Genomic DNA, 27,256 nt, shown 5'->3' on the forward strand with positions numbered 1-27,256 from the left:
AGGTAGACTTGTAATTAGAGTACTCAAGTACTAATTGGAGAATAGAAGTGACTGCAGTATCTGGTAAGAGAGTCTCTGCTCACTGCAAATTTTACCATTTGCCTTAATAATAAAAATCAGTGTCATAATCTAGGTGCAGGATATGGGATTAACTGGTGAGTGGATTACCTGAGATGGCCTGGTTAAATTGGGCATGCTCAGTACTACAATAACCTGCAGCCACTTGTTTTTTTCTGCATGTGTGGACAAAAGAATGCACTTGCATTTATATAGCACCTTTTTATATCTGTCAATGCCCCAAAGTGCTTCACATTCAACTAATGGCTTTCAAGTGCATTTGCTATTATTGTGTAGGAGAATTCAGTGGCTATTAATGCACAATAACCTCCCATGAGCAGTAATGAGATGAATGACCAGTTAATCTGTTTTTTTTATTGATGGTGGTTGTGGGATGATTATTTGCAAGGACACCAGAGAATTCCCATCCCTCCTTCAAGTAATGCTATGGGCATAATAGGTTCAACTAGAACCACCGAAACATATCGATGGAAGAAGGGCTTTGCCCCAATGTTCCAACTAAAAGATGGCACCTCACAAACCTAAGTTGATACATTATTCCAGTGATTTTTTTGTTAAAACGGTTATAGCAGAGTATGGGTCAAAATTCATTTCACAAACAACTAAAAGTTGAATTCCTTCTGTGGCAACTAGTGAAATTGAATTGAAGAAATCTGATTATTTGTGGGCTGATGACCATATTGTCATAAAAAGCCAGCTGACTGATTAATATCTTTCAGCCCTCTAGTCCCTCACTATGTGATTAACTCTTGATGCTCGTGGAAACCACCAGTTGTTTCAAAAAAAATTGAAGGCCTATCACCAACTTCTGAAAGCAAAATTGCAGTCTTGCCAACACCATCTATGTCCAAAACTGTATTTTTAAAAAAGGAACATATCTGACAAAAGAAAAGAATGTGGTGCAAGAAGGTGAAGCAAGTGGAATGAAGTTGTTTTGTTTGTACAGTAATTATAATCTGCCAGGTTATTTTAGCGTGCATCTCAACCGATGCTGACATGAAATAAACACCTCAGGTAAGTCTGACTGTTTCCAGCACAGATGCAGCACTCTTGATTTAGATAGTTTGTATTGAATGTTGTGTGTTGTATTTGAGCTGATGTTGCCACTATGATCAAGTATAAAAATGCTCTCTGGAGTTAGACTTTTTTGTTTTCCATGGATACAGATCCAAACAACAAAGGCGATTGTAGTCAAAGATGATGTACAGTTTCACAAAGCACTTTCAAATAATTATGCTAGACAGTAGAAACTTCACAAAATAGTTTTAACATTTTATTGAAGCTACACTATTTCAGAGCATAATAAAATGACATTAAACATCAAAGTAAAATGTGATTTATTGCCACATTTGAACAAAATAAATTGCATTTCGAGTATGAATGAGGCCCAAAATGTACATTACAGAGCAAGTCATTATGTTACACCTGTGTTTAGAACCATTAAGCCAACTTGATTTATAATTTGCAGATGGCTTAAGCATATCAATAACTAAAAAATGGATAGCAAACATGGACATTAATAATGCAGAGCATAAAAACAAACTTCGATGGAAAAAAATAGCTCCCTGCTGTTCCTCCCACTGACTTTAATAGGTCAGGTAAATAGATTTGAAGAATTATTATGGCACAGAAGGAGGTCATTTGGCCCATTGAGTCCATGCCGGCTCTCTGTATATAATCTTGTACACCTCTATCAAATCTCCTTCGCTCCAAGGAGAACAAACACAGCTTCTCCAACTGAACCTTGTGGCTAAAATCCCTCATCCCTGTAACCATTCTGGTCAATCTCCTGAGCATCGTCTCAAGGCCATCCTTCCACAATCACCTTCCAAAAATGTGGTGACCAGAACTGGATGCAATACTTTAGTTGGGCCTAACCAGAAAGGTTCAGCATAACTTCCCTGCTATTGTACTGCAACCCTCTATTTATGAAGCCCAAGATAAGAATATAAGAAATAGGAGCAGGGGTAGACCACACGAACCTGCCCCGCCATTCAATATGATCATGGCTTTTCTTGGGCTTCAACTCCGCTTTCCTGGCCGCTCCCCATAACCCTCAATTCCCTGAGAGGCCAAACATCTGTCTATCCCAGCTTTAAATATTTATTTTTTATTGGTTCAAGGGATGTGGGCGTCGCTTGCTAGGCCAGCATTTATTGCCCATCCCTAATTGCCCTTGAGAAGGTGGTGGTGAGCTGCCTTCTTGAACCGCTGCAGTCCATGTTCAACGATGGAGCATCCACTACCCTCTGGAGTAGAGAATTCCAAAGATTCACGACTGAAGAAATGTCTCCTCATCTCAGTCCTAAATGATTGTGCCCTTATCCTGAGACTCTGCCCCTGTGTTTTGGATTCCCCAGCCAGCAGAAACAACCTCACAGTGTCTACCCTGTCAAGCCCCTTCAGAATCTTATGTTTCAATGTGATGACCTCTCATTCTTCTAAACTCCAGAGAGTATAGATCCAATTTACTCAGCCTCTCGTAATAGGACAACCCTCTCATCACAGGGACCAATCTAGTGAACCTTTGCTGTACTGCCTCCGATGTAAGTATATCCTTCCTTAAATATGGAGACCAAATCTACATGCAGTATTCCAGGAGTGGTCTCACCAAAGCCCTGTACAGTTGTAGGAAGATTTCTTTATTCCTGTACTCCAATCCCCTTGCAATAAAGGCCAACATGCCATTTGCTTTCCTAATTGCTTGCTGTACCTGCATGCTAACTTTTTGTGTTCCTTGTACAAGCACACCCAAGTCTCTCTCAATACCAACATTTACAAGTTTCACACCTTTTTAAAAAAAAAAATTCCGCTCTTCTGTTCTTATGATAAAAGTGAATAACCTTTCACTTCCCCATGTTATACTTCATCTGCCACCTTGTTCCCCACTCGCTTAGCCCTGTCTATACCTCTTTGCAGCCTCTCTGTGTCCTCCTCACAGCTTGCATTTCCACCTACCTTTGTATCAACAAACTTCGATACATTACACTCTTTTTCCAAGTCATTAATATAGATTGTAAATAGCTGAGGCCCCAGTACTGCTCCTTGCGACACTCCTAGTCACAGTCTGTCAACTTGAAAATGCCTCATTTATGCCTATTCGCTTCCTGTCTATTAGCCAATCTTCTATCCATGTTAATATGCTACTTCCAACTCCATGAGCCCTTATCTTGCATATTAATCTTTTGTGTGGCACCTTATCAAATGCCTTTTGGAAATCTAGGTATACAACATCTACTGGTTCCCCTTTATCTATTCTACTATTTACAGCCACGAAAATCTCTAATAATTGTGTCAAACATGATTTCCCTTTCATAAAGCCATGATAACTTTGCCTGATTATACTATGATTTCTAAGTGCATTGTTACGACTTCCTGAATAGATTCCAGCACTTTCCCATGACTGATACCAGGCTAACTGACCTAAACTTTCCTGTTTTCTCTCTCTCTCCTTTCTTGAATAGCAGTGTTACATTTGCTAACTTCTAATCTGCTAGGACCGTTCTCGAATCCAGGCAATTTTGGAAAATTATAAGCGCATCCTCTATCTCCGTAGCTTCCTCTTTTAGAATCCTAGGATGTAGGCCATCAAGTCCTAGAGTTTTGTCGTATTTTAGTCCCTTAAGTTTCTCCAATACTTTTTCTCTACTGATATTAATTACCTTAATTTCCTCACTCTTTTGAGCCCCTAGGTTACCCTGCATTTTTCTTATGCAACCTGTGTCATCTATTGTGAAGAACACACAAAATATTTGTTGAATATGTCTGCCATTTCCTCATTCCCCATAATACTTTCTCCTGTCCCTGCTTAAAAGCGTAACATTTACTTTAGCTACACTCTTCCTTTTTATAGACTTGTAAAAGCTCTTGCAATCTGTTTTAATATTCTTAGCTAGTTTACTTTTGTATTTTTTTCCCTTTCTGTCAACTTTTTGGTGGCCCTTTGCTGATTTCTAAAACATTCCCGTTCCTCAAACTTGTTACTATTCTTCGCAAGATTATAAGCCTCTTCTTTTAATCTAATGCTATCCTAAACTTCCTGCGTAAACCAGAGATGGACCTTTCTTGCTGAGTTTTTATTTTTCAGTGGATTGTATTTTTATTGAACCTTTTGAATTGTTTCTTTAAATGTTTCCCACTGTTTATTTACTGCCATACCTTTATGTCTACTTACCCAAATAAACCACAGCCAGCTCTCTCCTCATACTGATGTAATTGGCTTTAAGTTTAAGATTCTGGTTTGTGATTGGAGTATGTTGCTTTCAAACTTCACATGGAATTCAATTGTATTATGATCATTATTTCCCAACAGATTTTTTACTATGAGATTACTAATTAACCCTGTCACACGACACAATACTAGACCTAAAATAACTCTATCCCTAGTTGGTTCCACAATGTTTTGCTCCAGATAACTGTCACGAAAACATTCTGTGAATTCATCTTCTAGACCGCCCTTGCCAATTTGATTGGTCCAGTCTATGTGAAGATTAAAGACCCCACAATTATTATATTACCTTTGTTGCAAGCTCCAATAATTTCTTGTTGAATACTCAGTCCAAAGGTATAACTACTGTTAGGGGGCCTATAAACTACTCCCACCAGCGTTTTCGGACTCTTACTATTCCATATTTTGCTAATTACTCTCTCAGTATGTGCTGCCACCTTCAAAGATCTATGCACACAAACCCCCAGGTCCCTCTATCCCTGTACATGCTTTAGAACTGTGTCATTTAGTCTGTATTGCCTCTCCCTATCCCTTCTCCCAAAATGCATCACCCCGAATATCTCTGTATTAAATTCCATCTACCACTTGTCTGCCCATTTTACTGGCCTGTCTGTCCTGTTGCAGTCTATTGGTATCAGCTTCACTTTCTGCCTTACCTCCAATTTTAGTATCATTGGCAAATTTTGAAATTTTACTTTGTATTCTAATATCCAAGTCATTTATATATATCAAAAAAGCAGTGGGCACTGACCCTTGTGGAACACCACTGTCTACCATCCTCCAGTCTGAAAAACAACCATTTGCCATGACTCACTGTTTTCTGTTCTTAAGCAATTTTTTTATCCAACTGGGCACTGACCCTGCTATTTCATGAGCCTCTTTTTTTTTAGCTAGCCTTTTATGCGGTACCTTGTCAAACACTTTCTTAAAGTCCATAGAGACAACATCCACCACCTTCAACATTCACTCCCTCCACTACCGCGCAGAGTGGCAGCAATGTGTACCATCTACAAGATACACTGCAGCAACTCACCAAGACTCCTTTGACAGCACCTTTAAAAACCCATGACCTCTACCACCTAGAAGGACAAGAACAGCAGATGCATGGGAACACCACCATCTGAAAGTTCCCCTCCAAGCCACACGCCATCCTGACTTGGAACTGTATCGTTGTTCCTTCACTGTCACTGGGTCATAATCCTAGAAGTCCCTTCCTAACAGTACTTTTGGTGTACCTACACCCCAAGGTCTGTAGTGGTTCGAGGAGGCAGCTCACCATCACCTTCTCGGGGGCAATTAGGGATGGGCAATAAATGCTGTCCTAGCCAGCGATACCCACATCCCCAAACGAATAAAAAAGATTCCCTTCATCAACCTTTCTTACTTCATCAAAAAATTCAATTATATTAGTCAAGAGCAATTTGCCTTTTACAAATCTGTGCTGGCTCTCCTTAATTAACTCAAACCTCTCCAGTGCCTGTTGATTTTTTCTCCCTAATTATTGTTTCAAAAACCTTACCCACCACCGATGTTAAACTGGCCTGTAGTTACTAGGAATGTCCGTACACCCTTTCTTGAGTAAAGATGTCACATTTGTCACATTCCAACCCTCTTGGACCTCCCCCCCCACCCCCGTATCTAGGGAAGATTGAAAAGACTATGGCAAGCTCTTCCACTATCTCCACCCTCCACTTCCCTTAGCAACCTGGGACTTAAGCGTTCCGCACCAGGTGACTTAACCACTCTAAGCATAGCCGGTCTTTCCAGTACCTCCTGCCTATCAATTTTCACCCCATCCATTACCTCTACCATCGCAGCTTCTACTGATATTTTGTCAGCATTCTCTCCTTTTGCAAACAATGTTGCAAGGTACTCATTAAATATTATAGTCTTGCCCTGCACCTCTAAGCATATATCACCTTCTTTGTCCTTAATAGGCCCCACTGCATCTCTTACTACCCGCTATTTACATGTGGGAGAAGATTTTTGGGTTCCCTTTTATGTTAACTGCCATTCTATTCTCATATTCTGTCTTTGCCAGTCTTATTTTTCTCTTCACTTCCCCTCTCAACATATTGGATTTGGTTTGATTCTCGCTTGAATTCACCTGAAATGCATCATACACCCTCTTTTTTTTTGTTTCATCATATTCTCTATCGCCCTCATCATCGACGGGAACCTTTCGCCCTTGTTGGAATGTGCCTAGCTTCTACCTGAAGCATCTCCTCCTTAAAGATTACCCATTGTTCCGTTGCTGTTTTTCCTGTCAAATTTTGTATCCATTTTGCCCTGGCTAGATCCCCTCTCATGACATTGAAGTTAGCACTCTTCCATTTTACAAGTAAAGGAACATCGCATAGTACAAATCACTGATTCGTAGTTTTCACAGTAAAACAAATTGTTAAATTATTTTCAACGTATTGGTGGAAATCCCATAATTTGACTTAATAAAAGCAGAATTTCATTTTTGTAGTTATGTTGTGGATTTTTGTTTTTTAAATTTGGTTTAGTGGGGTAGCTATCTCTAATGGTAACTTATGAATACTATTGATATGTGGATATTTAACTAGAGCTGCATGAATAAGACAAAAACCACAGTTTCAAGTTTTCTACCTTAGTTGGTGATATAGAAATATCTTTATCTCTTTCCAGTTTTAAAAAATGGCAAGTGGAAGAGCATTACTTGGCAAGAGGTATGTGATACATGTGTAGAAAATATACTTTAAGGTTGTTACAGAAATCAACAATTTGAAGAACATCATAAAATCAAGTATGCTTGTATCAGTTTAAATTAAAGTTTCAGAACTGCAAATTAAATTATCACAACGTAACTACTGAGTATTCAGTAGTGTTTTGTCAGATCTCCACTAGTATTTAGCACAGGGATGTTTGAAATTAATTGCTGCATTACGGGGGAGTGGGGCAATCCTTCAAATAGTGGTCTGTCTTGTCCATATGTGCAGTAGGACATGAACCAGGGTTCCCAATGCTAATTGAACTTTGAAAACTGAATGACACTTCAACCAAATGCAACATTCCAAATCAGTCGTTCATAATTTACCTTCCAGTCTAATATTCCAACCTGCTTCGTTTTGGAGCAGTCTCAGCAGAATTTGGCTGAACAACTGATTTTAAAAGTTGACCAGTACACAGCCAGATTGTGCTAGAATTTTGAGTGAGAATTTATTAGTGCATGGTGACTTTTTTTTAAATTTAGAATTTTTTTTTAAACAATGGATTCATGGAGGGGACAGCATAGATTCACTGGATATGATCTCCAACGAGTAGGTTTATTTATGTATCTGTCCCTTGGATAAACAATTTATCCAATGGGTAACCGCACATTTTACATTTTTATTAGGGCAAATTTATGAAGTTGCAGTTTCATCACTTGAAACTATTTTATAATCCAGCACTATCATTGCTTAACTAGAGGAGAGCTGTTGTGACAGGTGGGTGTATGAGTGACGCAGTAGATGATATAAGATTCAAGCTAAAAGCTTCTGGTTTTAGGTATAAACTGATGAAAAAGATAGTCTAGCTCTCTTCAGTTTGTTAAGTTTATTATTTATTTGAAGTATTACGTTCCTTACAAAATGTTATGGCAAATAAAACTCAAAGTTCTCTGATTATGAATGTTACATTTTTGACATGAAAAACATGCACTTGCTTGCATTTTTAATCTGAGTTCAAGAAAAATAAAAGCTGAAAATCACAAGTTCTCACTATAAATCGTTGTCTACCTAAGCTAGTCCTTTATTTGAATTCCATATGAAATATACCAGTCACTTTTGTATTCCAGGGAGACAAGAACATCTATGAAAGTACAACTGATGCACCAGAATTTACATTAAGCAACCATTTTAAACTGTTATGACCAGGTGAGAAAGGTGCCTAGGGGTCCCTTTCAGCCTTCACCTTGTCTTAGTGCAACAGGGTTTAATTTTTTTAAGCACACCGTGTTTTGAGCTCCCCCTTGGTGAATCCTTGTTTACTGCTTTCCAATTATAAGGCAAAGAAATGAGCACAAACAGGCTTTCTTAGGTTTAAAGATGAAAGGTGAAATTTATTAAAACTTAAACTTAGGGCTGGATTTTACGTCGGGCGGACGGGAGCTAGCCACCAATGTAAAAGTCGGTGGCGAACCCGCTTCTGCCTAGCCCAGGAATCTGTCCCGCATTTTACGGGTCCGTGGGCTTTAATTGTTCAGAGGTGGGACTTCCACCTGCTTGAGGGATGACGTCCTGCCTCATTGACCTTCTGGCCAATCAGCGGGCCAGCAGCCCTTAGTCCCAGCAGTGCCACTGGGAATGGTGGCCACTGCTGGGACTGCAGGTAAGTTTGAGTTGCCTCGCCGGGGTAATCGGTTGGGCCCTGGCGAGGCAAGGGTGGTCGTTTGGGGGGAAGGGGGGCGTCTTGGGGCCTGAGGGTGGTTGGTGAAGCGGGGGCGGCCCTCAATCGGGCACCCTGTGCCCGATTGTCAGGACCCACCCCCGGGACGCGGAGAGGCTGACAACTCTCACCAGACAGCCTTTCCCGGCTCCAGGATGCCAGCTTGCCATGGCTAAAATCCCTGTGGAGGCAGGCGAAGGTCCTTAAGTGGCCACTTAAGGGCTTTGATTGGCCTGGGGTGGGCGGCCCGTATTTCACCTTCCCTCACCCTACGTAAAGTGGGGCAGAGGCATGAGCGGGTCAGGAAGGTCTCCTGGAGCCTCCCACTCAATTTTACACCACTCCCCCACCACCACCCGGCTCGCTGGGGTGGTGTAAAATTCTTGCCTTAGACTCTAATTTGGTTAATGCCTACAGATACACGTCGCACTCCATGCGAACATGCATAGCGATACGCAAATGCAAATAGAGACAGAAAAGAGCAGAAGAAAAATAAAGTGGAGAGATTTGAGGCAATATCTGAAGAGTTTCTTGTTGCTGTGCTTCGAGCTCATTGTAGAGTCCTTTTGTAGGTAATTCTTGCTTTTCATTGGGCCCAGTATTCTTCTTAAACCTTGTTCACTGTAGGAGACTTTTCTCTCTTGGGTTTCATGTGTCTTCAGTGGGTTTTGGAGTTCCATGAGAAAGAGATAGGAGCAGGCGGAAGAGTCTCAGCACAGGAGGAAACAGCTTTCTGAGTTCAAATTCTCTGTGGCGAGTTCAAAAAAACCTGCAACAGCCTGTTAGTCATGTGACCAGCTGGCCTAATCAGTCCTGGCCCTTGTGGATTGTCTTGTTTTAGCAGACCTTGGAATGTCTCCTCTACACACAATACATGGTGATTAAAAGTCCATTGTGGGTTAAATTGGAGCAGGGAATAGTCCCTTTGTCCTTTCAAGTATCATCTGTCAATATGCAAAAATGTCTTTCCAGCCAGTCTGGCAGCCCTTGTAATAGGCCTTCTCTTTTTCCCAGCAACAATTTGAAATGTAATGTCCATGTGGCAAAATTAATATGCCTCATTCTTGGCAGGTGGGGACCTGCATGACACCTTCCCACCCAGGGGAATGAAATGCGGTTTGAGAAATGCATTTTATTAAAAGGTCGAGCGAAAATATAAGATACAGAAAGAAAAACCATGCATTTTTCTCATTCATTCATGAATCCTAAAGCTTATTAAAATGGTCTTTTCTGGGTGCCAGTGCTGCTTTAATTTCCCCTTTTTGGCATCCCGGTAAACATGTGGTTCTTTGGAAAGCCTTTCTTCATTTTGCCCATTGCCATGACTGCCTAGGGTCTTGGTTCCTGCTGAGGTAATTTTTTTTCCAAGAAAATTAGTCGTGGACAGCTCTATCCTGAGCACGCTCTCAGTGCTTTGCTGAGTCATGCAAAGGCTTTTGACTTCAGGGGATGGGTGGTTCCCTTTTTCTCTGACTGTGGGGGAGGATTCTTTGTTAATCTCCCCTTTGTTCTCTGAGATATCCCTGCTTGTAGGTATTTGTGCAGACTTGATTGCACTCTCCTGTGGCACTTCAAGGTGAGGCACCACCCTCATGGTTTCTGTGCCCCCTAGAGGTCTCTCTTTGTCTCTGAAGGTTCCTGTAAATGCTATTAGCAACTCTGGTGGGATGCTTCTAGAGTCTGCATTTACGTAGATTTTTTGGGGTTGGCTGACCGGATAGTAGGGTTTTCATCCGGGATTCCTCCCAGACTTCCTTCGTCACTTTTTCCCCTTCTCTGGCTCACCTTTTGCCAGTCTTGTGCCTGCCTGTCCCTATTTATTCTCGGCAAGGATCCCTTACAGTTCACCAGCCCTCGGCTGGAGGGTCCTCCTAACACCGTACAGGACTTAGGGGTGCAGGTTTCACTGTAGGTTGGGGTTTCCCCTCAACCTGGCACATCTGGCAACTCCTGCAGTACTCCACCACATCTTTGTGGAGTTTTGGCCAGTCAAATTGCTGTCTTATGTGGGCTTTGGTCTCTTATATACCGGCATGTACAGCCATTGTAGTTTCGTGGACCCTTCTTAATATTTCTCTCTGGTACCCCTGTGGCTCACTGAGCCTCAGCGAGGGAAAATCCATTTAGTTCATTCCCTGGGTCTCCTAACTTTCCAAAGAAAGTCTCGGACAGGCAGACCTCATCTGCCTGCAGTGCCAGTGCAGTCTTCTCTGGGGGAGGTGGTTTGATCATGGTCTGATCCATTACACATTCAGGGAAACTGCAGGGGACTGTCTCCTGCCACTGCCCTGTCTCTCTGACCTCCTGCGGTCTTTCTGTCACTACTGGGGGAGCAATCACCTTCACCCCCGCCAGATCATTACCTAGGAGCAGGTCAACCCCATCCACAGGCAAACTAGGGACAATCCCTCCCGTCACCAGTCCCGAAACTAGGTCGCATTCCAGGTGCACCCAGTGTACAGGTACAGGCATACACTGCCCTTCAGTACTATTTACCACCATTTTGGTGTTCACTGCACTCTCTGGGGGAAAGGTCAAGCCGAGTACTAAAGGACATAGCTGTTAGACTGGGTCTGCGGCAGGTGGTGGGGGGAGCCAACACGAGGGAAAAACATACTTGGCCTTGTCCTCACCAATCTGCCTGTCGCAGATGCATCTGTCCATGACTATATTGATAGGAGTGACCACCGCACAGTCCTTGTGGAGACGAAGTCCCACCTTCACATTGAGGATACCGTCCATCGTGTTGTATGGCACTATCACCGTGCTAAATGGGATAGATTTCGAACAGATCTAGCAATACAAAACTGGGCATCCATGAGGCACTGTGGGCCTTCAGCAGCAGCAGAATTGTACTCAGCCACAATCTGTAACCTCATGGCTCGGCATATCCCCCACTCTACCATTACCGTCACGCCAGGAGACCAACCCTGGTTCAATGAAGAGTGCAGGAGGGCATGCTAGGAGCAGCACCAGGCATACCTCAAAATGAGGTGTCAACCTGGTGAAGCGACAACCCAGGACGACTTGCATGCCAAACTGCATAAGCAGCCTGCAATAGACAGAGCTAAGCGATCCCATAACCAACGGATCAGATCTAAGCTCTGCAATCCTGCCACATCCAGCCGTGAATGGTGGTGGACAATTAAACAACTAACTGGAGGAGGTGGCTCCACAAATATCCCCATCCTCAATGATGGGGGAGCCCAGCACATCAGTGTGAAAGATAAGGCTAAAGCATTTCCAACAATCTTTAGCCAGAAGTGCCAAGTTGATGATCCATCTCGGCCCCCTCCGAAAGTCCCCAGCATCACAAGTGCCAGTCTTCAGCCAATTCGATTCACTCCGCGTGATATCAAGAAACTACTGAAGGCACTAGATACTGCAAAGGCTATAGGTCCTGACAATATTCCGACTAGGTGTTTCAGAACTTGCTGCACCCCTAGCCAAGCTGTTCCCGTATAGCTACAACACTGGCATCTACCCGTCAATGTGGAAAATTGCCCAGGTCTGTCCTGTACACAAAAAGCAGGACGTCCAACCCGGCCAGTTACCGTCCCATCAGTCTACTCTCAATCATCAGCAAAGTGATGGAAGGTGTCATCAACAGTGCCATCAAGCAGCACTTGCTTAGCAATAACCTGCTCAGTGATACCCAGTTTGGGTTCCGACAGGGCCACTCAGCACCTGACCTCATTACAGCCTTGGTTCAAACATGGACAAAAGAGCTGAGGGGTGAGAGTGACTGCCCTTGACATCAAGGCAGCATTTGACCGAGTATGGCATCAAGGAACCCCAGCAAAACTGTAGTCAATGGGAATCAGGGGGAAAACTCTCTGCTGGTTACAGTCATACCTAGCGCAAAGGAAGATGGCTGTGGTTGTTGGAGGTCAATCATCTGAGCTCCAAGACATCACTGCAGGAGTTCCTCAGGGTAGTGTCCTAGGCCCAACCATCTTCAGATGCTTCATCAATGACCTTCCTTCAATCATAAGGTCAGAAGTGGGGATGTTTGCCGATGATTGCACAATGTTCAGCACCATTCGTGACTCCTCATATACTGAAGCAATCTGTGTAGAAATGCAGCAAGACCTGGACAATATCCAGGCTTGGGCTGATAAATGGCAAGTAACATTCGCGCCACACAAGTGCCAGGCAATGACCATCTCCAACAAGAGAGAATCTAACCATCTCCCCTTGACATTCAACAGCATTACCATTGCTGAATCCCCCACTATCAACATCCTACGGGTTACCATTGACCAGAAACTGAACTGGAGTAGCCACATAAATACCGTGGCTACATGATCAGGTCAGAGGCTAGGAATCCTGCGGCAAGTAACTCACCTCCTGACTCCCCAAAGCCTGTCCACCATCTACAAGGCACAAGTCAGGAGTGCGATGGAATACTCACCACTTGCCTGGATGGGTGCAGCTCCAACAACACTCAAGAAGCTCGACACCATCCAGGACAAAGCAGCCCGCTTGATTGGCACACCATCCACAAACATTCACTCCCTCCACCACCGATGTACAGTGGCAGCAGTGTGTACCATCTACAAGATGCACTGCAGCAATGCACCAAGGCTCCTTAGACAGCACCTTCCAAACCCGCGACCTCTACCACCTCGAAGGACAAGGCTAGCAGATGCATGGGAACATCACCACCTGCAAGTTCCCATCCAAGTCACACACCATCCTGACTTGGAACTATATCGCCATTCCTTCACTGTCGCTGGGTCAAAATCCTAGAACTCCCTTTCTAACAGCACTGTGGGTGTACCTACCTCACATGGACTGCAGCGGTTCAAGAAGGCAGCTCACCACCACCTTCTCAAGGGCAATTAGGGATGGGCAATAAATGCTGGCATAGCCAGTGACACCCACATCCCATGAATTAATTTTTAAAAAAATCTGAAAATAACAAGTTATCATCAGACAAAAGCAAAATACTGCAGAAGCTGGAAATCTGAATAAAAACTGAAAATTCTTGAAACCACTCAGCAGAGCAGGCATCATCTGTGGAGGGCGAAACAGAGTCATCAACTGAAACGTTAACTCTTTCTCTCCACAAGTTATCTTTGCAAAGGGGGAAGGGGAAAAGGAAATGGTCATTGAATTGAGGTTTTTTTTATGTTAAATTACAGTTTTCTTCACCTTAAAGTCTTTCAAGCCAAGAATCCCCATCATTGTTAATAGTTGTCCATTGTTGTGCAATTCTAACATCTTGAAGCAAAGCTATTCATAAAGACACTTGCCAATAAGGCTGAAAGTTAATTTACACCCTGCAAAATAATGAAGAATGGCAAATAGTATACTCAATATATACTACATATACCATGTATAGTGAATGTTTTGAAGGCCAGTAGAAAGACTGATTGAGTCAGTGCAGAAACATAGCAATAGCTAGGTAACAGCATCACATTGGTAAATTTTCTCAGGGCATAAATATCTTGCTTTGTGTGTCCTTCACAGTCTAACAGTTCCTGCATATAAAATATCAGCTTGACTCAACATTTAAATTCGTGCACTAATTTTAATCGACTCTCAAATCGAATGTTTTTCAGCATTTGATTTTACGTGTATTTTGGCAAGTGAGGAATTGCAGCCAACCCAAAGTTACTGAAAGAGTTGATTAAAATTTTGATTAGACTGTATTTTAAGTACCAAATCCAACTTAAGACTCTATTAATGAGCTAGATGAAGGCAAAACAAAGCCTGGCATTATTGACAGCATCCTGGGGTGTCTTAACTTTGGCAATGTAATTGTGATTTTCAGGTACATGTATTATTTTTTGTTGCCTGCTGTTTTCTCTCTTTCCATGTCACATTGTTCATGTTTTTGTAGGTTGCAGTGGGTGATATTGTGATAGTGACCAATGGACAGCGTCTTCCAGCTGATATCATCATTATCTCTACCAGGTTAGGCACCTTGTGAGGTTACTCATTGCAGGTTGTTCTGAATGAAGGCTTTAAAAGCACCATTTAGACTACTACAATTGATTTCAATGCTGTCATTTTAACATATATTTACACATTTTAAAACTCTTGGATATTAGTAACTCTGAATGGACTGAATAGTTACTGACTCTTTTGAGGACTAGAAAAATAGCTTTGAACCAATTTCAAAAATATAACAAGATTCCCAACTCTTAATTTATTCAGAGAATACTGTGATTTTGATACTTTTGGCTTTGTATGTTCCTCGAATTAATGTCATTGATTTTTAAAAGTATTTTGATGTAATTCATGAGAGGGCAGCAGCTTTTGAAATGATCACAGGATGACAGTACTGCTTCGATTTGATGTACTTACCTGATTTATTATTTCAACAGTTTATATTAAATTTGTAGTCAATTTAGTGTTTATCAAGATGAGGAATGACAGTATGGGGAATGGACCTTTCAAAAAGCAGCACCTATGTCACCCAATGCCCTTGTGAGTGCTCAGTCAGGTTTTGCATGATCTTGGAAGGTCCATGTACTCTGCTGCAACATAATGCCGCAATATCAAGGTTGGAAGAGCTCCATCTAGTGCACATCTAGAAACATTGGACTTGGGAGCAGGATTCGGCCATTCGGCCCTTCGAGCCTGCTCCGCCATTTGATAAGATCATGACTGGTCTGGTTGTGGTCTCAACTCCACTTTTCTGTCTGTCCCCCCCATAACCCTTGACGCCCTTGTCTATCAAAAATCTATCTAACTCAGCTTGGAATATAGTCAATGACCCAGCCTTCACGGCTGTCTGGGGAAGAGAATTCTACATCTCCGTCTTAAAAGTATGAAATATACCAAACCGCTTCAGCAATTAACATAGAACTTGAATGTAGAAAATGTCCCAAGGCCCTTCAGTGAGGGAAAACAGATGCTGAGCAGTACTCAGCAGTGACTGAAAGTATATTTTCGGAGGAAAGTTGCAGAAAGTTTTTAAATGTGGAGCAAGAATTAGCAAGGTGGAGGGTTTAGTGAGGGAAAGAGTAGTGAAAGACTGCCAGAAGTTCTCTCAAGTGTTTGAGGGAAGGGATTAACAGGAGGCCAGAATTAGAGAAGTTAAGGACATAGTACAGAAGGAGGAGTTTGCAGAGTTAGGGTGGGACAAAGTGAAGTTGTGGAGGAACTTGTAAACAAGTATGAGGATCCTGGTTTCCCCTCTCACAATGAGTCTACCTATTTTCAGGGCTGATTATGATCAGTATTGACTAGTGAATCAGTAGCCACAGGGAGTTAAAGCGCACAACTTCATTTTACTTTATCATTTTAATTGATGGCGAGGGGATAATTTTAATCTAATCAGCTATAGCTGCATTCTGATTCAAATTCCAGAAATTGAAAATGTTAAACCTCTACACTGTCTAGTCCCTCTTAATGGACTTATGCTTAAGACATAATCATTAAAAATAAAACTTCCTTTTTTAAAGTACATAATGCTACTTTTATACCCTTATCCAAATACGCTATTCAGTAACTGTAAGGATTTGGTGGATCGATTTAATACTAACTGCATCTGCTAAATGTATTTTTTTTGCTTGCCACCTGGTTGGCATCCTTCCATCTATGAAAGCTGATGGAAATGCAGCAAACAATCCATTTAGCTGGGGTGTCTTTTCTTGGTGCACCTTTGTTGATGGCTGTGAAGGCCAATCCTTGAGAGGCAGGTTCTGCCAGAAGTACTGCATGTGAAACTGCCAAGTGACGCTGTGAGTTGTTTTTGATGTTGGCGCTTGTTGCCAGACTGCTATAGTCACTTCATGGTAGTGCACGCTAGTCCACAGGATGTATCGCCATTTCCCTCTTTCGCCAGCTAGTGACTCCCAGTTATGATAGTCGACATTTAGGGCCTTCCTGACACACTTGCAAGCACCCTTGAAGCAGAGCTTTGGGTGCCCCACTGATCGTCAGGTCCCAGGTACCTCACCATACACAAGGTCCTTGGGTATGCGACCATCTTCCATCCTGCGGATGTGTCCGATCCGCCAAAGCCGCCTCTGTTTGATTAGTGCCAGCACACTTGGGAGCTCTGGCTTTGAGAGGACTGCCGCATTTGTGATTTTTTGCTACCAGGATCTTTCCATAATGTGCTGCAGACAGCGAAGATGGAAATTATTGAGCTTCTTTTCCTGGTAGCTGGAGGTCGCCCATGTTGTATAGACATACAGCAAGGTGCTGAGAACACAGGCCTTAGGAACCAAAATCTTGTAGAGATTCCAAGTAATGGGGTGATTTCAACAGACTTCACTTAAGGCCTGTGCTACTCTGTGCCTGACCAATCGGACTCACACTAAAGTGGTGAAGATTCATTCATCCCTACATTTTCCTTGTATACGTTTGCTGTGTCAAATCCCCCCTAAACACCATGTAGGTTACTCTGATGCTGTGTAGTGGATTGCTTTGATAATGCAATGTACATTGCCAGCAGGCACATTTTTACTTCCACTGAGAGTACTGATCCAGAGTACTTAAAAGCACTGGCTTATTTTAGAGTCAAGTCCCTCATAACAGACTATAGGGTCTCTAGTTTTCAAATTTAATAGGGTCACAGAAGAGATGTCTTTGTGAGGAAAATGGCAGAGTATAATTAATGGAACAAATTGTAAATCCTGTTGAAATATTTTAATATCTTGGAGTATTTAAGGTGATATGGGACAGTTTCAGAATTGTTTAGGCTGTTTTGATGGATTCACCCTCAAGTAACCTTCAGATCACTAAACTTTTTAAAAACAAAACATACTTCCATTGCTTTCATCCATAAGATTGTCAGAAAAGTACTTAGCCAATTACTCTGAACATGCCTTCATTAATAATTGAGGGGAAAGTCCCGACATTGCTGTTTAAAAGATGATGTGATAATATTGCAGTCTGAAACTTCTGTTCAACAAAATGACTTCTATTTGTATGTGATCTTGAGCTATTTACCCTTGTCAGCTTTGCTGTCAATTAAATTGATCCGTTTATCAAATGTAAATTATTTAGTCATTTTCCTGATCAAACAGTGTAGAGTACTATGTCTACCAATTACATGAGATTATATTTATTGCCTAATTTCAGAATTGATGAATATCTAATATCTGGCACAAGAGATCCTAGCATTTAATTAATCCCAGTTGAAACCAACATTTATGCACTTAACTACTGGTGCAACAATAAATAAACCCTGTATCTGGCTCAACCTCAGAGTATATTCAGTGTGTAACTGCGTCAGGGACATTTCGGGTTCAGTCCCTTGTTGGTCTATGCTGAATGACCTGAACTCGGGCAGGGCAAAGTCTGGGGCACATTAATTGCCTTCCTATGCGCTGGGAAGAGGAAACATCAGCTAGCTTTCCCACAATGTTACCCAATAACACCTGCTGGAAAGACCTTGTATGTAAATGGCGAGAGTACTATCTGATGAAGCTGTGATGTCTCTTCTGCAGCCTGTTGACACTTCCTGTGAAGACTTGCACATAAAAGATGTGTCAGGCCACTAAGCTGAGAAATTAGAGGGTTGCCAATGCTGTAGAACTGCATCTGGCAAAAATCGATGCCTTCAAGAGGAGGGGTGAAATTTAGGGAGAATGGTGATGCAGCAGTACAGCTGGAAGGATGGCTGGCAGGAATGTGGGGAGGAGAGGCAAGGATAAAGGAATAAATGAAAATTATGAATTTAATGGTGGTAATGATTTTTAGATAAACTCATATCTTCACAGTTACCAATCCGATTGTCCTCTGAAGAAGAAATTGATAAAATCCAAGATCAAAGCACTCATTGTCCACCACTGCTTGCATTAATGGTGTCATTATTTTAATGTTGTGCGCCTTTTTCATTTATAGGTGCTTTCATGCAACGGGGGTACAGAATGTTTTGGTGCTTTTGCTGTAGATCATTGAACTAATTGCGTTTTCATTTTCTAGTGAACCACAGGCAATGTGTTACATTGAAACATCCAATCTGGATGGGGAAACAAATCTCAAAATACGACAGGTAAATGGAGTTCCACTCCAAGTAGGTGGTTCTGAAAAATGTTACAGCAGTTTGGTCCTGATGGATGCATGGTGTTTTTTGTGACCTGAAGTACTTTGAGGGTGTTTTTACACTGTATGAGTGTAGCTGATAGTAGTTGTGCAGACTTCCTCTGTTGGTACATTCCAACAGAGATGATGTGAGGTTTGGGAACCAATGATATCCATGACCCACGAAGATTGGATTAAAGTTAGGAGTGAAGCACATAAATATCACTTTCTTGAAATAGGATTAAGATCTGGTGAAGTGGAAAATTGCCTTGAAACTGGAAGGATTCCTATTTTATCTCACCCCTCCAGAATAGCAACTCTAATATCTTCCAATATAGCATCTAGTTTGTCATACCAGATCAGATTGACAATGCAATGTTCTCATTGGGCATTCATGATCACACTAGAACCTGTATAGAGGTTACATTCAACATGCTGCAGATGGCATCTCATCAATGTGTTGTGTGTTTTTCCAATGATCTGAAGAATCTATAACTCACAACAGTCAGGTGTTGTCTGAAACTCTGTTACCTGTAATGTTTCTGGGAGTTTTATCGGGATAGTGAAGCATTGACTTACTTGACCCCACTAATGAATTTTAATATCGTAAATGTGGCTAATGGTTTTTGCATTTCCTATTTGTTTGAATGGCTATTGCCTTGAGGAATATTTAGTGTGTGTTCCGAGAAATTCTTTTTCAAATGGCATCATCTAAATGCTGATTATCCTTCTTTTCCATTAGGGCTTGCCCGTGACTGCTAATATTGTGTCCACTGCAGATTTAGCGAAGATGACTGGGAGTTTAGAATGTGATGGACCCAACCGACATCTGTATAACTTCACTGGCAACCTCCAAATTGGGACCATTGGGTATTGCAAAGTTTTTAAACTTTGTTTTTCCCCTCCATTTGTATAATTTTCTCTTACTTCATTATGCTGTCTTGTTCGCCATTCTGGAGGGTGGGCTTGAGACCTGTGAACAGGATTATGTCAGTGCCATTTTTGACCTGGCCACTTGGAAGTACGTGAGTCATTCAGACTAAATTGTTACCTCCTCCTCCCCCAACCAAATTCGGAAGTTCAGTCCACATGTGAACATTCAGTAGAAGAGCATATTAGCAGCACACTCCAGCATAGGGCAATTAGAGCAAGTTTAAGTGATCATTTTAGAATTTTCTTCAAAAATATAAGGGATCTTTTCTGAAAATGCAGATACCCAGAACCATCAAAGTTCTTATTTTTACAAAAGGCGGCCACCTTCATATTATTTATGAAGGTGTTGCATTTTGCAAACTCCATTAAAATGGATACAGTAGGCCTATTGTATTGTTTTCTTTGGAACCAAACAACAGTGCATGATTCAGAAGGGTTGTATTAATCAGGAATTTTATATGGTTCGATATTAGTCATGTCACCACAAATATTACCTATTACAGCCTTAAGCATTAGTGTTGATTTTTTTTTTACTTTCATATTTGGCTTTGATTTTAAATTATGTTATAGGAAGAAGCTTGTGATATTGGGGATTTTAGTGCCATCATTTCAAATCTGAGCCATCTTTCACAAGATAGTGGAAACTAAATGGAATTTTTCTCCTTGTTTCATTAATTCATCCCTTTTCATGTATGACTAAGTTTAACACAAATTTGTCATAGTTCATAATGAGAGGCTGATTATATTTAAAATTTCTTCAACTCTTAAGTATTCATTTCTTTGTTCTGTCTCTCCCTGTCCTGCAGCTCTCTGCAGCTTTTGACATGGTTAACCACATCATCCTCCTTGCATGCCTCTCTTTTTTTTCTTCAGTTGAATAGGACTACCATCACTTGGTTCCAGTCTTACCTATCCAATATTCCTTGGGCCTTTCCTCTTTCTCATTTACATGCTTTGCTTCAATGACATTATCTGAAGTTGAGATTCCACGTGTACACTGTCATGATCCAACTCTACCTCTCCATTGTCTCTTGGCCTCTCCATAGCCCTTATGATGTCGCTAAGCCCTGGATGAGCTGCAAATTTCTCCAGTTAAACATTGGGAAGACTAAAGCCATCAATCTTGACCCTCACTTCCAATTGCACCCTGCTCCATGGCAAATCTCTCAGGTCTTATTTGATGAGCTGCATTTCTGACCCAATACCTCCACCATCACAAATACTGTTGACTTTCACTTTTGTAACATCATCTGTCTCCACTCCTGCCAAAACCCACCTGCTGCCAAAATGCTGTTCCATGTCTGTCACTTCCAGGCTTGATTATTCCAGTGCTTTCATGGACAGACTCTGATCCTCTGCCTCCATGCACTTAATTCTGCTGCCAAAGGCTACTGCTCACCCATAACTCTTGTGCTCGCTGACCTACATTGGCTGCAGTAACCCAAAGCCTACAATTTTAAAATCCCATCTTTAAATTCAAATCCCTTTTTAGCCTTGCCCCTTCCTATCTTTATAGTCCTATGATAAATTTGCATTTATCCAACTCCAGCCTCATACGTCACCTATTCCCTTCTGCCCCATAGACCAGAAGTTCTGGAATCCCTTAAACCTCTTTGCCTTTCCACCTCTCTCACCTTTAAGGAAGAATAGCTTATATTTATAGATGACCTTTTCGTGACCTCAGTATATCCGAAAGCTCTTTAAGCCAATACCTGATCACCCATTTCCTACATTTGAAGTGTAGTCACTGTTGCAATGTAGGGAAAGCTTAGCAACCAGTTTGTGCACAGCTGAGTCCCACAAACAGAAAGGGATAACTGATCAATTCAACTATATCTATGGTGTTCATGAAAGAATGAAGTTGGTTAGGACATTGGGAGAACACTCCTCTTCTTTGAATCATGACACCTTTTAAATTCAACTGAGAGAGATATTCATCCAAAAGATGGCACTGAAGTGCCAGTTGAGATTTTGTGTTCAAGTCCTGGAGTGGTGGTTGAACCCACAACATTGTGACTCAGTAGTAAGAGTGCTGCCACTGCACCAAGGCTGATACCTCCTTAAAATCAACCGCTTCAACCAAGCTTTTACTCACCCCTCCTATTAGCTCCTTCTTCAATTTAAAGTTAATATTTGTCTAATTGTGTTTCTGTCATGTGCCTTGGGATCTTTATCTACATTAAAAATGTGAGATAAATTGAGTTGTTATCTAGTTTGGTTCTGTGAGACCACACGCTATTCTGTCAAGAGGATGGACAAGTGAGCCATGTCAAAGGGCACTTGAGATCGGATCATAATGCCTGATCACCCATTTCCTTCCCCTAATAGTGTGGTTGACTTGTATGTGGGAAATTATGCTAACAAAGGCTCCAATCCTATTGCTTTATTGTACAGCTCATCAGAATATCCAGCAAACTGCTGCCCTGCCATCTGTAAATAAATTCATTCTCTAAGCCTTGCATTCTGTTTGGTCAATTTTAGTTTGGATCTTTTCCCATTTTTCAGAGAGATGCTTGTTCTTGTACCTACATTTTCCCTCAGTAGGGATTGCAAGGACCCTAATGGATGACTACGTCATAGGTGTAATTGCTGGGCAAGAGGAATGCTCCCTGTAATTTGGGATGCATCTGCTCGAAGCTGTAGAAGAAACTTCTGATCTTTGATGCTGTCTTATTCCATTGATTGGCAACCTCGAAACACAATTTTTCAAATTTTTTCTATATCATGACCACAGATGTTTGTGGCCTTGGAATTTACATCATTAAAGTTACAGCTTGGAGTCAAATTGCTGTACATTTTGTGTAGTGTGCACAGATCAGACTTGGGTTGATAATTACGTGTTATTTTCCTGCTGCAGGCCTATTCCCATGGGACCTGATCAGATTCTGTTGAGAGGAGCACAGCTGAGGAATACACAATGGGTTCAAGGCCTTGTGGTCTATACTGGACACGACACTAAACTAGTGCAGGTTGTTACCTAACTTTCTTGTTTTTATTTCATTGATTGTATAATTGCCTCCTGTATTTAGTCATGACGAGTTATTTTTAAGTTTATTGGTGAAAATACATCTTCCAAAACTGATGGCTGCATCAGAACCGAAAAGAATAAATTAGTTTTATTAACTATTACACGACTGATTTATTGCATTTTTTACAGCATGCCACTCGTTAATTGCATGAGCCATTGGAATGGATTTTGCTGTTAAAAAATAATGGTGGGGATAACAGTGTTGACCATTATTTATGTGCAAATTTCTGCCATGCGCAGTTAAATGCAAAAGTCCAAAGTTGCTGTCCGAAATATCCTACTCCTGTAAAGCTTCCTGAAAATGGAATCTCACCGTATGACTTGCCATTCAAATGTATTGAACATGTGTTAAAATGTATTGAACATCATGAAGTTCCTGTACTTATCTCATTGATATGGACTAAACTCGCCAAAAAAGCTAGGGCTTACCCATTCCAGTCTAAGTACCCTTTAACAGCACGGTAAGTCTTAAATACTGCCAAACAAACTCTTTGGCACTGTTAAGTTAACTTTTACAAGTGTGAAGTGTGAATCCTTCAGCTCTTAATTATTGTTGGAGTTGTAAAAAATGATTTTTTGTTTTTGTTTGTTTCTTTTGTCTCTCTCTCCCAATCCAGTATTTCTTTTCCTCTCTCTCTTTGGCTTTCTTTACCTGATTTGGCATTGAATTCAATATTCCAACTTAAAGTTCCTGGTTCAGACTGTGCATTGCTCATTAAGATAAAATGAGAAATAGGAGTAGGCCATATGGCCCCTCTAGCCTGCTGTGCCATTCAGTAGATTGTGGCTAATCTTTGACCTCAATTCCAGTTTCCCACCTGATCCCCATATCCCTTGATTGCCTTGGAAGCCAAGAATCTATTGATATCAGCCTCGAATATACTCAACGACTGAGCATCCACAATCCTCTAGGGTAGAGAATTCTCAAGATTTACAATACTCATCTCAGTCCTGAGATATGACCCCTCATTCTAGACAGGGGAAATTGCCTCTCATTATCTACCTATAGAATCATAGAATGGTTACAGCACAAAAGGAGGCCATTCAGCCCATTGTATCTGTGCCAGCTCTCCACAAGCGCAACTCTAGTCCCACTCCCGTGCTTTTTGCCCATAGCCCTGCAAATTTTTTCTCTTTAAATGATTATCCAGTTCTCTTTTGAAGGCCTTGATTGAATCTGCATCCATCACACACTCAGTACCTTCCAGATCCTAACCACTCGCTGCGTTAAAAAAAAGGTTTTTCCACATGTTGCTGTTTCTTCAGTTGCTTCTTTTGCTAATCACGTTAAGTCGGTGTCCTTTGGTTCTTAACCCTTCTGCCAATGGGAAGAGTTTCTCCCCACCTACTCTGCCCAGACTCCTCATGATTTTGAATATCTCTATCAAATCTACTCATGTCTCATGTCCAAGGAGAATAGCTCCAGCTTCTCCAAGCTATCCATGTAAATGAAGTCTCTCATCCCTGGGACCATTTTCGTGAATCTTTCCTGCACCATCTTTAAAGTCTTCACATCCTTCCTAAAGTGTGTTGCCCAGAACTGTACAAAATACTCCACAGTTGAGTCTGAACCAGTGTTTTATACTGGTTTATCATAACATCCTTGCGTTTGTACTCTATGCCCTGACTTATAAAGCCCAGGATCCCGTATGCTTTGTTAACTGCTTTCTCAACCTGCCCTGCCATCTTCAACAATATGTGCACATAAACTGCCAGGCCCCTCTGCTCCTTCACCCACTTTAGAATTGTACCCTTTATTTTATATTGCCGCTCTTCATTCTTCCTACCAAAATGAATCACTTCATACTTTGCTGCATTACATTTCATCTGCCACTTAGCTGCTCATTCCACCAGCCTATCTGTCTGTGTCCTCTTGAAGTTTATCACTATCCTCCTCACAGTTCACAATACTTCCAGGTTTTATGTCATCCGCAAATTTTGAAATTGTGCTTTGTGCAGCAGTCTAGATCATTAATAAGGGCGGCACAGTGGCGCAGTGGTTAGCACCGCAGCCTCACAGCTCCAGGGACCCGGGTTCGATTCTGGGTACTGCCTGTGTGGAGTTTGCAAGTTCTTCCTGTGTCTGCGTGGGTTTTCTCCGGGTGCTCCGGTTTCCTCCCACAAGCCAAAAAGACTTGCAGGTTGATAGGTAAATTGGCCATTATAAATTGTCACTAGTATAGGTAGGTGGCAGGGAAATATAGGAACAGGTGGGGATGTTTGGTAGGAATATGAATATGGGATTAGTGTAGGATTAGTATAAATGGGTGGTTGATGTTCGGCACAGACTCGGTGGGCCGAAGGGCCTGTTTCAGTGCTGTATCTCTAATCTAATCTAATATAGATCAAGAAAAGCAGGGGACCTAACACTGACCCCTGGCGAAACCCACTATATACCTTCCTTCAGTCCGAAAAACAACTACTACTACTCTGTTTTCTATTGCTAAGCCAATTTTGTATCCATGTTCATTTTATTCAATGGCCTCATAACTTTGCTAAATAAGCTTGTCATATGGCACTTTATCAAATGCCTTTTGGAAGTTGATGTACACCACATCAACCGCATTGCCCTCATCAACTCTCTCTGTTACCTCATCAAAAAACTTAAGCAACCTGGTTAAACGCGATTTGCTTTTAACAAATCTGTGCTGGCTTTCCTTAATTAATTCACATTTGTCCAAGTGGGCTACTAATTTTGTCTCAGGTTCTCATTTTTAAAAGCTTTCCCGCCACCAGGATTAAACTGACTGGCCTGAGTTTCTGGGCTTATCTTTATACTACTTTTTTTTGGCAACTTTATACGCCTCTTCCTTTGATCTAACACAATCTTTAATTTTGCTTGTTAGCCTTTGTTGGATCACCTTTCCTGCTGGGTTTTTTTGTCTCAAAGGAATGTAAATTTGTTGTAAACCATGTATTAATTATTTAAATGCTAGCCATTGCTTGTCTACCGTCATACCTTTTAATGTAGTTTCCCAATCTACCACAGCCAATTTGCCCCTCATACCTTTGTAGTTTCCTTTGTTTAGGCCTGATATGTTTCTTTTTATCAAGGAGGAAATATCTATATGTGCACAATGCAAACCATTGCCCCTCATGCTTGGACATGCAACAGGCGAAATTGCCCTTTCATGCTTGGTTCCAAAGCTGTCAGCATATGAACAAAATTTATTAGTTAATAATGGTGACAGCATGCTAATTCTGTGTGTAACAGGGTCAGTGCACTCTCACTGGTCAGCATAGTTTTAGTAATCTCCCACACATTTAAAGCACTCCCTTGAATGGTGAAAGGAAGATGGAAGATCAGATTGGACTGTTTGCACCTTGTGCTGTTGTGTACTCATGGAATATGGTGTAATTCAAATGCATAGTGTGATAAAGGTTGTAGAATTCAGCCCCACATCTTTACAAACAGTAAGTGCTCAAAATACTCAGTAGGTCTGGCAGCATCTGTGGAGAGAGAAGCAGAGTTAACATTTCAGGTCTGTGACCTTACATTAGAACTGGCCAATTCTGTAACATTTTACGGCTTCATCAGCTATTTCTCTTCCACTCAGTGTCAAAGACCATTCCTTAAGTAAGTCCCTATGAATTGAGGTGTGACTTCACTATATGCACAATACCTGGGAATGTATGAATCATCAGGGAATCCAACAGAAACATTGTATTTAGCTCACTGAACACAAGTCCTCTCATGTTTTCCTAGTCTTTGGATAGTGGAAGAACAAGTACACTATTAGACATCCTGGTTTTGATTATGAAGTAGTTTATTTGAATATAAAGGAAAAACAGTAAAATAAGTGGATACGCAACTTCAATTCCCAAGTCCATTTGCAGACTAGCAACCCTTTGCCTTAAATTGATTGATTTCAAGACGCAGCCTGCGTTAAGTGGTATAAAAATAAAAAGTGCTAGAAGTACTCAACAGGTCAGACAGCCTCTGTGGAAAGAGAAAAGCAGAATTAATGTTTCAGGTTGATGACCTTGTGGTTCTTGTTTTTCCATCAAAATGTATTTTAATAGGAATGCCTTTTAGAATGCCATTTTGTACACAAGACAGCAGTCATATCCACTTCAGCTTGGAGACAAGCCACAAAAGAGCAAAGATAGCTGAAAGTAGTACTTACATTTAAAATGACCAGTGAAATTTCATAAATGGATATTACAAACAGATTTTTTTATAATTTGTAATAGACAGGACCGCTAAATATCACAAGTTGGTCATTCCTTTTATAGAAGTGTCATTTTAGATTGAATCTGAAAGGTCTGAATTGTTTTCCAGATCAGTTTTATCTCTGCTCTTAACTGTGAATTTGTAGTGTGAGCCTACAGCTGTCCCTATTTGTCCCTTCCCAAAGCTATCTCTTATAAGTCATGAGAATTCTCCTATTCACCCTTCTTGGCTCGTGGTATAGTTACTAATCTTCCTGGCTCCCTTTTCTCGTCTAATGCTAATATTGGCAAAGAAACTCCCTCCATTGTTTCATTCCATTTGACCGTTATGACCAAGATCAAATTTTATCTCACAGCATCTCTTGGGTTTTCCATTTTCAGATTCCAGTAAAGTGTCTGCTTCTGATGGTATCCCAACTATCTTGTTGTCTTTA

At 41.3% G+C, this 27,256-nt stretch overlaps 1 protein-coding gene across 1 annotated transcript in view; it reads left to right on the forward strand.

Moving 5' to 3' along the window:
• The window catches only part of atp8a2 (ATPase phospholipid transporting 8A2), a 709,260-nt gene that overhangs the window by 160,557 nt on the left and 521,447 nt on the right, over window positions 1-27,256 (forward strand). Inside the window, exons 6-10 of the mRNA XM_068032841.1 lie at window positions 6,959-6,999; window positions 14,547-14,620; window positions 18,590-18,659; window positions 19,431-19,558; window positions 22,479-22,590. Coding sequence (XP_067888942.1) covers window positions 6,959-6,999; window positions 14,547-14,620; window positions 18,590-18,659; window positions 19,431-19,558; window positions 22,479-22,590 — 425 coding nt within the window. The remainder of the gene's footprint in view (window positions 1-6,958; window positions 7,000-14,546; window positions 14,621-18,589; window positions 18,660-19,430; window positions 19,559-22,478; window positions 22,591-27,256) is intronic.

Source organism: Heterodontus francisci, chromosome 6, assembly GCF_036365525.1.
Source record: "Heterodontus francisci isolate sHetFra1 chromosome 6, sHetFra1.hap1, whole genome shotgun sequence".
Taxonomy (NCBI): domain Eukaryota; kingdom Metazoa; phylum Chordata; class Chondrichthyes; order Heterodontiformes; family Heterodontidae; genus Heterodontus; species Heterodontus francisci.